The sequence below is a fragment of the Hibiscus syriacus genome, unplaced genomic scaffold (assembly GCF_006381635.1).
Source record: "Hibiscus syriacus cultivar Baekdansim isolate YM2019G1 unplaced genomic scaffold, ASM638163v2 tig00110893_pilon, whole genome shotgun sequence".
Classification (NCBI taxonomy): Eukaryota; Viridiplantae; Streptophyta; class Magnoliopsida; order Malvales; family Malvaceae; genus Hibiscus; species Hibiscus syriacus.
Window position 1 is genome coordinate 6,526,956 of NW_024062901.1, and position 13,539 is coordinate 6,540,494.

At 35.2% G+C, this 13,539-nt stretch overlaps 1 protein-coding gene across 3 annotated transcripts; it reads left to right on the forward strand.

The window, feature by feature from the left end:
• Positions 1 to 421: 421 nt before the first annotated feature.
• LOC120144954 (solanesyl-diphosphate synthase 1, mitochondrial-like) lies at positions 422 to 6,776 on the forward strand. 3 transcript variants are annotated; one of them, XM_039158884.1, is made up of 13 exons: positions 422 to 626; positions 722 to 792; positions 906 to 984; positions 2,394 to 2,474; positions 2,594 to 2,665; positions 3,012 to 3,143; positions 3,263 to 3,349; positions 3,551 to 3,622; positions 3,774 to 3,859; positions 4,887 to 5,019; positions 5,564 to 5,653; positions 6,146 to 6,244; positions 6,518 to 6,776. In XM_039158884.1, exons 1-13 carry the CDS (start codon positions 546 to 548, stop codon positions 6,695 to 6,697), a joined length of 1,263 nt encoding a protein of 420 aa, XP_039014815.1. In that variant the 5' UTR covers positions 422 to 545; the 3' UTR covers positions 6,698 to 6,776. The 3 variants fall into 3 exon arrangements, with proteins under 3 accessions (XP_039014815.1, XP_039014814.1, XP_039014816.1); XM_039158883.1 differs by having other exon boundaries at positions 423 to 626; positions 722 to 798; positions 6,518 to 6,773; XM_039158885.1 differs by lacking the exons at positions 422 to 626; positions 722 to 792; positions 906 to 984 and adding an exon at positions 1,654 to 2,127 and having other exon boundaries at positions 6,518 to 6,774.
• The last annotated feature ends 6,763 nt before the right edge of the window (positions 6,777 to 13,539 follow it).

Consider the following 13,539-nt stretch of genomic DNA (forward strand, 5'->3'; position numbering starts at 1 on the left):
AGTGATTGAGGATGGGGGTATTTATAGGGAGGATGGAGACGTGAAAGGTTGGTAATTAGGGGTATAGCGCACCCCCTGCACCGCGCTATACCCCACGTGTCAGATATCCATGTATAGCGCGGATCAGGGGGCGCACTATACCCACGTGACGTCAGATCATCGTATATCGCGGGACAGGGGGCGCGCTATACCCACGTGGCGCCAAATCAGTATATAACGCGATGCAGGGGCACGCTTTTCTGCTAGGGATGTTAGATCAAAAAATATAATCTAATCGATATTAGATCAGTCATAATATCGATCACCGGTGATATCGGGAAAATAGCCCAAAAAAGACCTTATTAAGTGTAGTTTACCCTTTCAATATACGAAAATAAAATGACAAGACAAGCAAGAATGACCCTATATTAAGTCAAACAGAACAAACTACCGTTTGAATCAGAGAAAGTTGGAGCCGCCGAAACCTTGAACAGACCATCTGCAAATCTTCGTTTAATTGCTTCCACTCGCTAAAACCCTAGAGAAACTCCGATCCTTTCATTGACATGGCTAGGGCAGCTCTTCTTCATTTGTTAAGACACCGCACCGCCGCCGTCGCTGCAGAACCTCTCCCCGCCTTTAGATGCGCAAGTTTTTTATGCCTTCCTTTTTTCTTTTTTTTTATTGTTTCATGAGTCGTTTGATTGATCCGTATTTCATTTTTAATTATTTATACAAGCAGCTTATGAGTAGTGGGTATAGTAGGACGCCAGCTGCCGGGATTAAGTGGGCAGGATTTTGCAGACATTTCAGGTTTAGGTTTTGTGGTTTATTTATTCATTTATTTATTGGCTCATTGTCTTTTATTTCTGTGAATAGGTTTTAAATTGATTTGTTTTGACCATTGATGTTGTTTGTTTGCTCAGCTCAAGAGCTGCTGTAAATGATGTTATCGGTAACGATTTGGCGAATACGGATTCAAGCCTTGCATTCATGGAAGGAAAGGTAAGTATATTGAATGATCAATGGAAGTTACTGCTTGTTGGTAATTATCAGTGACGAATGCAGAATTTTATGTTAGGGGATGAATTTATAAAATTTTACGAGTGAGCGAACTTATAAAATTTTAAGAGGTGAAAACAGATTATCAATAAAATATACACATGAAAAATCTAAAATATAAGAGAATTTAAAAATTTCGGGGGGCGACTGCCCCCATCCTCCCCCTTCGGTCCATCCCCGGTGATTATTAATGTCATTCGAAGTTGTTCATGTTTTTCCATATAATATTTCAAAAAGATAATGTGGGTGTTCACTGGTCTTTCTTATGCATCACAAGAAGAGAGTGATTATATCAAGAGTGAAAATAGTAAAAGAAGACAGAGAGGGAGGCAACAACTTCTGATTTTGATTCCCAACTGAAGTTCATAATCACAAGTATTTATAACCTGACATTATCTGTGTCTGTAGTGATCAGGGGAATTACTTGAATTAACACCCAAGCCATAGGTGGTTCCCATTACTATATCTAAATTGTATACTGTTATCAGCTTTTTCAACCTTGTACTTTCCTTTTGTGGTTATGAAAAGAGGGGTATTGCTGTATAGGATTTCAGTTTCACCAATGATTATTATTTTCAGATTGTCTGGTAGTTTTTCATTATTTCTGTATCATAGTAAAACAGTTTTAAGGCATTAATATGTTCGGTGTCCCTTGAAATTCAGATTAGCATATCTATAAGTGTCACAAAATGTCCCAGATTGAACTCTTTATTTGCTTTTGGGAGAGTGTAAACAAAAAGAGGCTATCTGCTTTTAAAAGATGCTATTTCTAAAAGAGAGAGGTAGGTTTTTCCTAAGATGAGAAATTGTCGCTCTTACAATAGTTAAATATTGGGGCTCATATGGCTCCTAAGATAAGAGGAAAAATTGCTTGTGGTGGCCTCAAGGCTCTCTCATTTGCTAACATGAATTTCTTGTCTTTGGGAGATTACTCAATAGAAATTATGGAAGTCTCCTAGGTGTTCAATCATCGTTGTAATTGTAACTACTGCTTCAATCCTAGACACTTTTTCTTAATTTTCAAATTAATATTCCCATAGGCATTTGATGCACTTTAGGCTGAAGAAATGCATCAAACACATCCTGGTATACTCTTTATTTTATAAGATCCTAAGTTATAAAGCATTCTAGAATGTTTGTCCATGACAGTTCAGACTTGATTCAGAAACCAGCAGTTGAAGAAAAATGCTTACGCCATTGTAGAGCTCCTTTGGCACACCCCTTATTTTTAATTGTTGTTGCACACAACGTGTTACATATTTTAAACTTATCCAGGAAAAACTACTTTGTTGCTTCTCCTTTCTACCTAGTTTTGATTTAGCACTTTATTGAAATAGTGGGACATTTTCCAGGAACGACTTGACCCATTTTCAATTGTTGCCGATGAACTATCACTTATTGCTACCAGGCTGCGGTCAATGGTAGCTGCTGAAGTATGTAAATGTTTTTTCTCAGGTCTTCTAACTGAGTTTTGTTAGTTTACTTTTTCTGGTTTCAAAAGGTATAGGAACTTGATCTCTTGTGATAATAGCTAGATATCCATTTCCTACAGGTTCCTAATCTTGCTTCAGCAGCGGAGTACTTCTTCAAAATTGGGGCTGAAGGAAAAAGGTTTCGTCCCACGGTAATAACAGTGGTGACTCCAGGCTAATTCTAAAAGTTGCCGTATTTTCTTTGACTGTAGTTATTTTTGGGTGTGATGAACAAGATGATAAAATAGTTTTCTATTATTTTGCATAAGTTGTGATCTAAGTAACCTTGAAACCAGTCTTTGGTCACACCTTGCTTTTTGGAACTTGTCTAATGCAAATAACGTGAACAACATTGCGCACTTTAGATGTGCCACTTTAGCAAAGCAGTCTTCCAACATGGTTATCTCTCTGTTTTTTCAGTTTCAAGTTCTAAGTTCTTAACCTTAAATTTCAGATTATGGTTACTTTACAAATGGCTATTTTAGTTGTTCTATGTAGGTTTTACTTTTAATGGCGACAGCTTTGAATGTGCGTATACCTGAACTACCTCCTGCTGGAGTTGGAGATAATTTGCCAACTGATTTGCGTACAAGGCAGCAGCGTATAGCTGAGATCACGGAGATGATCCACGTTAGTTAAATATTTATGTCCCCTTTGCCTTCAATTTTACATCAGCAGATACTTGGCTGGCCGTCAAGTAACTTTTTCAGAGTTTCTTCTAGACTAACTTGGCCATGCACTTGAATCAGGTGGCAAGCCTCCTTCATGATGATGTCTTGGATGATGCAGACACAAGACGCGGTGTTGGTTCATTAAATGCTGTAATGGGCAATAAGGTTAGTCTTCTTGTTCCCTTGAAATAAGGTTCTACAACTTCTCATTGTTGTTTTGAGACTCCTCTTATTTTTCCGCTTGGTAAAAGTAGGTTCTTAATTTATGCCACTCTAGCCATTTATGGTTCTTTCACCTAGCTAAAGAACAGAGCCAATAGAGGATTGTAACCAATTGTTCCATAAGAATTTATGTTTGTAATGCAGTTAGCTGTCTTAGCTGGAGATTTCCTGCTTTCACGAGCTTGCTTGACCCTTGCTTCTTTAAAAAATACAGAGGTACCTTTTTTAAACGTTTTTGATCTTGTGGATGTTTGTGTGGGTGAGTCAGGAGGTGTGATTATATATTAGACTAACAATGCAGACTGTCGCCTGTATTACATGCTTTCTAAATTTCTATTGGGGATCTGTGGCCTTTGGGTGTATATAGGTTGTTACCTTAATTGCAACAGTTGTCGAGAATCTTGTTACCGGGGAAACCATGCAACTTACAACTGCTTCTACTAAACGTTTTAGGTATACCGTTTTGCTACGTTCTCATTTTTTTTCCATTTCTAACTTGCATTTTGATATACGAGAATAGACATTAAAAGTCCTATGATGAAAGTTTGTTCATATTGGACAATTTCCACCCTGGAATATGTAATGATTTTTTTTGCTTCTTCTTCTGCTTAATGCTGAGCATGGTCATCATAGCATTAATACTGTTGAATACAGGTAATTTGTTCATTCTACATCTGGAAGTAATGAAGGCTTGATGTTATCTTCAGCCTTTTAACTATTTTAGTGCTTTAATTTTTCTAATATAACAGATATTTGATGTTGAGCAATATGCATGTCAGGCCTGTTAATCCAAGTTATCCGCTTGAGCCATAAAAACACCTTTGCTATGAAAGAAATCATAGCACAGACTAAAAGGAAAAGACATAGGCACATAGCTGGATAATTGCAGTTTGTGTCTTTACTGAACACCCTTCTCAATCAGCTGCTATTAAATCTATCCAACAGTATTAATTTTGGAAAACGGGATGAAAATGGGAAGAAATTAAGATAGAAAATGGCTACTGCTATGCAGTTGAGTGTTGTCTGAAGGGATGAAGAATTGCAGTTTCTTTTTCTAGTAAGTTAAATATTTTAAAGACGAACAAAATACTATAGTACTACATCCATTCATAAATGTATGCGTGTCTTTGTGTATGCATATTAATTTTCGTTAATCATTGTAAAGTGAAAATATAATTGCAATATTTAAAGTTTGATTAAGATGGCAACTCGTGAGAATTACAATTCTTGATTGCTAGCTAATCAAGCTTGAAAATGCATTTCAAGTATTTTGCAAGTATGCCTGTTTACACCCCGTAATTCATTACACGTGCTGATTTCTTGTTCTTTTCTTTTTTTCTTTTTCTTAACATTTGTCTCCATCTGATTGCATATCCATGACAAGGGCTGACATTGCTGGTGTCACTAACAGACTCAGGATTGTACCTTTAATTATGTACTCTCTCTCAATCTCTTTTCTTTTCCTTTTTGGTAAATGCAGCATGGAGTATTACATGCAAAAGACATACAACAAGACTGCTTCCCTGATGTCAAACAGCTGCAAGTCAGTTGCCATTCTTGCTGGGCACTCGGCAGAAGTTGCAAAGTTGGCTTTTGAGTATGGAAAAAATCTGGTTTGTAAATTCCACAAATTTTTTCTTGGCCCCAAAGAAAAAAATCCTTACGTTTCTAGTGGGAACCATTTTGAGATTATGCTGCATTTTACCAAATATTATCCAGGAGAACTTCGAGCTGTTGACTTGTAACACCAATTATCATGTATGTGTGATATTGTAGAGACTGAAGATTGCTAAATGGATCTTCGGTATCATATTGTTTTTTTTTGCTTCATGCAGTAGTCACTGGAAAATTATGCAAAAGTTTATTATGAAGATACAAAAATAGAACTCTGTTCACACAACACGCTTTGCATAGTATTTTCAGTTTATGGTCTACCTCAGCCTTAGAACATGGTGCTTATGTAAAAAGGTAGTTGCATGCTTTTAAAACCATGGTTTGCCATGTTGATATCCAGTAATTAACTGACAGGAACTTTTAAGTACTTTAGAGTAGAATACTAGAACTACTGGACATCAAGTCATGCTATTTCTATGCCATGCCATCTGACAGTATCTACATGTCTTTAGTCTCACCATCTGCTTCTTTTCTTTTCTGCAGGGATTAGCATTTCAATTGATAGATGATGTTCTTGATTTCACAGGCACATCAGCATCCCTTGGAAAGGGTTCTTTGTCTGATATCCGACACGTAATTCATCAACCTTGATGTTTTATATCCCCATGCTTGCATCTTCTTTTTTTCAAACAAAAAATTTAAGTGTTAGAATTGATGGAAAGATAAATCCACTGGAAATCTGGACAAACCTTCTAACCACACTTCAAGATCTTTAACTGTTAAGCAATCTAAGTTCGAAATACTTGGTTTAAAACTTCTAAACCTTCCCTATGTCTCTAGCCTTGTGGCAATGGGTTGAGCTTATGCTCTTCAAACTCATACATGAATCTTAATGCCCGTCTAATGGTCTATGGAGGCATGTTATATAAGTCATTATTGGTGGCATCATGCCAAAGATATGCTTGTATTCATCAGTTGAGCCTCTTTGAACTCATTTATGAATCTTAGCCATGGCAGAAAACTGAAGGGTACTTATTGAATGTTAACAAGACTGTATTTTCGAAAGAAATGTTTTTCAAAGATTAATAAAATGATGTAATGTTGTCTTGTAAAAAACTGTTGCAGGGAATCATAACTGCTCCAATCCTGTTTGCCATGGAAGAATTTCCTCAATTGCGTGCAGTTGTTGACAAGGGATTTGACAACCCTGCAAATGTTGACATAGTAAGCTTATATTTACTTAGTTTTGTTTGCAATTTCTAATTCTATTCTGTTATAACTCCATTGTTAAATGTCCCCGGAGGCATTTGAGATCCGAAACTTTGCTAGTTTTTTTTTCCCTGCACATGACAAAATTAACCCCCAATTTCTGCATAAATGGTCACTTTGTTCCCTATTCTTTCGAGTGTTTTAGCCTAGCATTTCAATCTAAGGTGATTCTACTCAAAACAATGTCTGTGTCGTGTTCGAAATTACCGAGTCTTGTATCGAATACAGGCACTGGAGTATCTAGGGAAGAGTAGGGGAATAGAAAGGACCAAGGAATTAGCCATGAAGCATGCAAACCAAGCTGCAGCAGCCATTGATTCACTTCCCCAAAGTGATGATGAAGATGTAATGAAGTCGAGGCTGGCACTCGTTGATCTCACTCAAAGAGTAATCACCAGAAATAAGTGACACAAAAGACTATCAAGTTTGTTTTCACCAATACAGATTTCTTTCGAGTTCTACAAAATTATTTAGTTTTAAGGGGTTTATATACGTTGAGCACTAAATCTTAGACGCATTAGATCAAAAGTTGTTACGATTGTTTTCTATACTGGAAAAAAGTTAATAATGATCTAATTGTGATTTCCATTTTTATGCCAGGAAAGACGTGTACTTATCCACAAGGACATAAAAAGCTATCATAATTTGAGGATCTCTCAAAATATGATTTGAGATACAAACTTTTCGATAAGTTGCACGAAATGGATTTTAACTCAAAACCTCTATAGTAGTTGTGAAGTGATAAAACATAAGATTTGACTAATTGCGATAACTTTTTTAAATTAATAAATGTATTGACTTCCTATAATGGATAGATTTCTACTGTTTTGAATAACGTTTCAGAGAATTTCATGTTTCTCCGGGAATCGAACATGATATTATTCTTTGTTTTTTTTTTTTATCTCGGGCACAAAAACCTATTCAGAATAAAATTGAAGAATAAAACTTTTATATCATAGTCGATGAAGCATGTGATGAATTAAAAAGGAAGAAATCAACAATTGAATCGAGATGTATTCAAGTTTATCCCCTTCGCTTAGGAGTTTCCTGAGTAATTAGGTCGATTTCGCAAATTCGATTACATACTTTACTTCCATTCAGTTCAACTTGGTCATATAATATAATTATTTTAGTATTCGAGGTTGATTTGTTCATTTCAGAGCTGAGGATATTAGTTATTCCACGGTTTGGACGTGCTTTGAATCATATTACATTTCATGGGCATTCCAAATAAATCAGGAGTTTAATCGGTGATTCCAATATTCCAATGAATCATAATATAAGTTCTCAGGTCGTCTCCATTATCATAGTCATCCATATTCCTTTTTACACTTTAAGGGTATTATCGTCATTTCATTCAATTCTGTCAGTGGCATTACTTTTGATAACTTAGGCTTGGAAGCATTCTAGTTCCTTTATAATTCATAGTACTTTGTTCATTTGATCACTGGATATTATTTTCACCAGGGGATGTCTTGGTCCTTTTACAGTATAAGGGCATTTTCATAATTTTACACCATAGTGCTATTTTTAGTAATTTCTTATCAAAATATTTCCAACATTTAATCTCTAACGAGATTAATCAGAATTTATGCGTTCTGATATTGAATGAATCATTGAACTGAGATTTGTTTTCAATTAGTCTACCAATTTCTTTTTCGAGCCGTTAGAGTCTTATACAATATTCCGTCTTTAATCCAATTTCTATCTGAGTCCAAAGACAGTTAATTACACCTAATGGATCAATCATTTTCATTCATTAATTTACCATTTATCATTGAGTTCCGAAAAACATACAAAAGATAGTAAAGTATTACCTCAATTTTCGTGACATATTGATCGACCATTTAAACTCCATTCGATCGCCCTCGAACTTGAATCCAACGTCTAATAATTTCTCGGATACAAAGCAAACGAATTTACGTCAGAAACTGAACTTAGTTGAGAAACCAACTTGAATCAGAAGATAAAACATTGAAAAACGACTTACCATGTACGAACTTGGCAAAAACGGACTTCAGATTCGGGATTAGGACGTTGAAAATCATAAATAGGGTTTTTCGAAAAATTTAACTTTTCGGTCAAAGTCAACGGTCAACGGTTAGACCGATCAAAGTCAACTGTCAACCAGTTGACTCGGTCAAAGTCAACGTGTTGACCCAGTTAAGTTGACTCAATGATTGGACCAGACCAGGCGGGTCGGGTCGGATCAGGCGAGTTGGGCAAGCGATTCGAGCCGATCCAGAAGCTTTCAGGACAGGGGAAGAAGCCCACGCGCATTATCGGCGCGTGTGGCGACGACGGAGGTCTGATTGGTCGGCAAAGTAGTCCACGAGTAGCTATACACCATTATCAATCCAAACCAACTCAAAAATCAACCAAAACTATGCCATTTTAACCGAAAAACGCTTGAACTTACCCTCCCAACGATGGATGACGATGGCACAATAATCGACGATGGCTCTGGTTGGGTTCTGGTTAGAATTGCCTGGGGAATACCGTGCTAGAGGCGGTGAGGTGGAACGACCACCAGATCGGTCATAAATTAGCGAAATTCGCGGCGGCGGCGGGGATTTTCGACGGGACTTTACGGCTTCGATTGGCGCAGGTTGACGTCGATTTACGCTGCAGGGGTGCTTGGGCTAAGGTCACCGATCGTCGGTGAGCTGGAATGATGTGGCGATGCGCTCCAATGATGGCCGGACGGTGAGAGTTCGATGAGGCCGACAGGTGGGTTAAGGATTGAAAATTTTTTAATTTGGGGATTTGCTTGCTCGACTGGGGAGGGGGTTTATTTTTCTCTTACTAGAAAATTAGTAAAATTCAAGGTTAAGTTCCTAAACTTCTCATAAGTTCCAAAACAGAGTTGTAACTTTTAAAAATTACAACTTGGTCCCCAACTTTTCCCTTGTTATTACTTTAATTTGATACTTTAAAACTAATAAAATTTTAGCCCCTGGGTGTGACATGAATCCCTCATATTTGGCCATGATCTCTAGTAGGGATGGGCATGGGATGGGTCAGGCGGATCGAAAACCCACCCGAAAATTATACATCGTCCACCCGAATTGAATCTGACTCGAAAAATATACATTTCCACCCGACCCGAACCTAATCCGCCTTTTTGAGATAAATTTCGAACCTGCCCGACCCGACTAGAAATACTATATTTATTAAAACATATTAATTCTATTCAATAAATAGGGATTTAATTGAAAAATATAATATATAGTCAAATATTATTGCAATTATCCCTAAATATATAAGGTAAAATTATAATTTTTTTCAAGTCAAGTATTTTTCATCCTAAACCCAAACTCGACCTGACCCGACCCTATCATGAAATTTTTTTAAAAAAATTTGATTCAATCGAGTCGGATTGAAACCCGTTAGGTTCGGGTCCCGTGTGCATCCCTAATCTCTACCCCTATTTAAATTGTTTCCCGAGGACCATCACTATTGACAATATTCAAATCATCAATCTAAAGTATAAATTCTGATTTCGACAAGATCAATTAATTCTTAATGTCTTGATCAAACTATCACCTTTACAATCACAAAAACACCCACCTCAATGGAAGCTTAGGATACGCTGCACACTCTGCAAGCGAATAAATCTGACACAAGAATCTGTAGTTTGAAAAATACTTTAGCCTCAATCACAAAAATTTTTAGTACCATAGCAGAATATCTACGAGACATCAAGAACATGACAGATGAACTTACCACCGCGGATAACCCTAATAATAGTTAAAATACTCAATGGCCTAAGACTTAAGTCTTATTCTATATTAGCTGTTAGTTAGGTTTGTGACTCTCCAATCTCATACGATGAACTTTATGATAAACTCATCAACAAGGAACTTCATCTTACACAGAAAACAAAAAGTTCTCCACTCCTATTACTGTTACCATTGTTCAAGGATCCTTATCAAACCATGCAATAATACATGCAACAACACCAACTTGACAATACACAATGCAACCATGTGGTTTGTCAATTTTGTAGTCATCATGGTCACACGACTAATGTTTGTCGCACATGCTCTCACAACCATCTAAAAGCTCAATTCAATTGCACATTGAACATTTTAACATGTCACAACCGATGCTGATAATATTCAACATACACAGGACTACACATGTACATATGAAATTACAATGGGTAATGGTAACAAAATTCTCATTTCTTCTACGAGTTTAATTGATCTAATTGCATCAAATAAAAAATTTCAGCTCTCATAATTTGCGTGCTCTTGACACGAAACATAATCTTATCTATGTTTTCAAGTTCTATCAAGATAATCTAACATTGAATTTTCTCTCCTTATTTTTCATGTTAAGGATCTACTCACATGAGCATTGTTGGTATGCGACCAAAATAAGCAATGATTGTGTGAGTGAACTTCCGAGAGTCGTCTATACAAATCGAGCCACCACTCTTACTACATTACTAAGGAAGAATCTCAACATCTATGGCATAGGAAATTATGACACTATAATAAAAGAGTTCTTCAAATAATATTTCAAAAGTTATTAATTCCATTTTCATCTTCGACAAATTTTAATTATTGTATTTTTTTTGCTTCAAATAAAAGCCATCGACGATCCTTTGTTAAGGAAAAAATCGCTTCAATTTATTTAGAATGATATACGGGGTCATTCGTCAGTTTTATTAATTGATAAACACTATATTGCGTAACTTTTGTTGATCAATTTACTAGATACACTTGACTTATATATGCTTCAATAAAAAAAATGAGATTCAATCAATTCTTTCAATATTTAAACCTCCTATTAAAATCTATTTTCAAACAAAAATATTTTCATTTTACATTGATGGTGGTGGTGAGTTTGAAGGTCTAAAATCCTTTCTTCAAAAGAATGGCAATGCATATCTTGTTTCGCTTCCATACACACCACAACTAGTAGCCTTGGCTGAATGTAGACATCATCACATAATTGAAACAACCAAAATAATTCTTCATCAAGTATCTCTATAATTTTCTTCCTTATCATTTGTCTGTCACCAAGCCACTTACTTCATAAATAGACTTTCGACTTAAGTTTTAGACGATCAATTCCCATATCAAAAGTTATTTGGTAATATATCAAATTATTAAAATATTTATATCTTTGTTATCCTTGGTTAAAACTGTATAAATCAATAGGGCATGTATTTCACTTTTATTTTATTCATTATTAGAGATGGGTATATATATAACTAATATTGTTAAACTACATAACATAATATATTATATTTAATATAATATAAATTAAGAATCTGCGTAAGAATTGATAACAAATATGTAACACTCCTCATGTTGGATTATAGATATTAATCGTCCCCAACTTGTTACATAGATAATTGATTCAGATTTCATTGAGAGTCTTTGTGAAGATATATCCTAGTTTTTCTCCGATATTCATATATTTAGTGGTGATCAAACCTTGTGGTATCTTTTCGTGAATGAAATGACAATCAATCTCAATATATTTTGTTCGTTCATGAAAGACTGGATTGGAAGCAATATGAAGTGTAGCTTAATTATTGCACCAGAGTTTTATAGGTACTGAGACTTTAGTTCCTATTTCATGGAGGAGTTGATATACCCATACGATTTCACATACGAACTAGGAAATTTATCTATATTCAGCTTATGCACCAGATTACGAGATCACATTATGTTTCTTACACTTTCATGAAACCAAGTTTTCTCCAACAAACACACAATATCCCGAGGTAGATCTTTTATCCTCCTTGCATATTTCTTAATATGAGTATGAAAACAATCGATCCTAGTATGAACATGATTGCCATATAAAATTTCATGTTCAATATCACTTTTCAGATAATGCAAAACTTGTTCTACTACTTTCCAATAATTGGCAGTTGGTGATGACATATATTGGCTCAGAACACTCACCGAATAAGCAATATCAAGAAACATTATAATGAAATAATTTAATTTGCCAATAAATCTTATGTACATTTTAGGATCATCAAATAATTCACCTTTTTTGGTTAATTGTAGATTGGAGACCATTGGAGTACTAAAAGGTTTAGCACTTAATTTTCTCGATTTTGATAATAGATCAAGCACATATATTATTTGGGATAGAAAGATTCTTCTTTTACTCTTTTTCACGTCAACTCCCAAGAAATATTTTAACATCTCTAAATATTTTGTGTGGAGCTGTGTATAGAGTATGGAGAAAAGATTTGAGAGATGAAATTATACTAGAACCACTTTCAATGATTTATATCATCCACATATATAACTACTAGGATAATGTCCATATCATAATTTCTAAAGAAAATAGAATGGATCGACTCGCTTTTCTACATCCCAAACTTCTCAATAGACTAACTAAATTTCTTAAACCAAACTTAAGGGCTTTGTTTCAAGCCATGTAGAGATTTCTTCATACAACATACTTTCACATACTCCTCCTGAGCAACAAAACCAAGTGGTTGCTTTATATACACCTCCTCCTGAAGATCACCATGAAGAATGTCATTCTTTATATTCAACTGATGCAAAGGTCAATCAAAATGGCTGCAAGAGATAGATAATCTAACAGAAGCAAGTTTAGAAATAAGAGAAAATATATCGTAATAATCCACTACATAGGTATGAGCATATCTTTTTGTAAAAAGTCAAGCTTTCAATCGATTAATGAAGCCATCAAAACTAAAATTAACGGTAAACACTTATTTGTACCCAATAACTTGTTTACCAGTGGGTAAAGGTAACAAAATCCATGTACCACTGTCATCAGGAGTAGTCATTTCCTTAAGCATAACTGTAAACCATTTGGAATGAGCTAATGCCTTTCGAATAATTTTAGCCAACTCAAAGGAGCAATGTCACACCTCCGACCCGTACCCGACCCGAATTTGAATCTGAAGTGTAACAATATTTTTCAACGCTTTGACTTTTTGAAATTTTTATTAAAATTTGACTTTTTACTTTTAACTTAGTGGTGAAGCCCTCATCAACATTAGTTAAAATCAAAATTTATATTAGACATTGAAAAAAGTATTTAATATAATTGCAAAACCTTAATTTATATAATTTCAAAACAGATCAGAACATCTGCAATTTAAACATTTTTAGTACATGCCAACAAAATTTCAAAATAACTAAATTCACATATTGTTCAAATCGATCTGATATGATCTTCTTCAAAGGTATGATGTCCTGACTTAGCTTTATTCTGTTAACTTCTCCAAACTTACGTGTGAA

Excerpts from the sequence above, each read along its gene's own strand:
- LOC120144954 (XM_039158883.1), top strand. The coding sequence starts at position 546 with ATGGCTAGGGCAGCTCTTCTTCATTTGTTAAGACACCGCACCGCCGCC. Across the intron at positions 2,475-2,593 it reads GGTCAATGGTAGCTGCTGAA|GTTCCTAATCTTGCTTCAGC; the intron begins GTATGTAAATGT and ends CATTTCCTACAG. Across the intron at positions 5,020-5,563 it reads TTGAGTATGGAAAAAATCTG|GGATTAGCATTTCAATTGAT; the intron begins GTTTGTAAATTC and ends TCTTTTCTGCAG.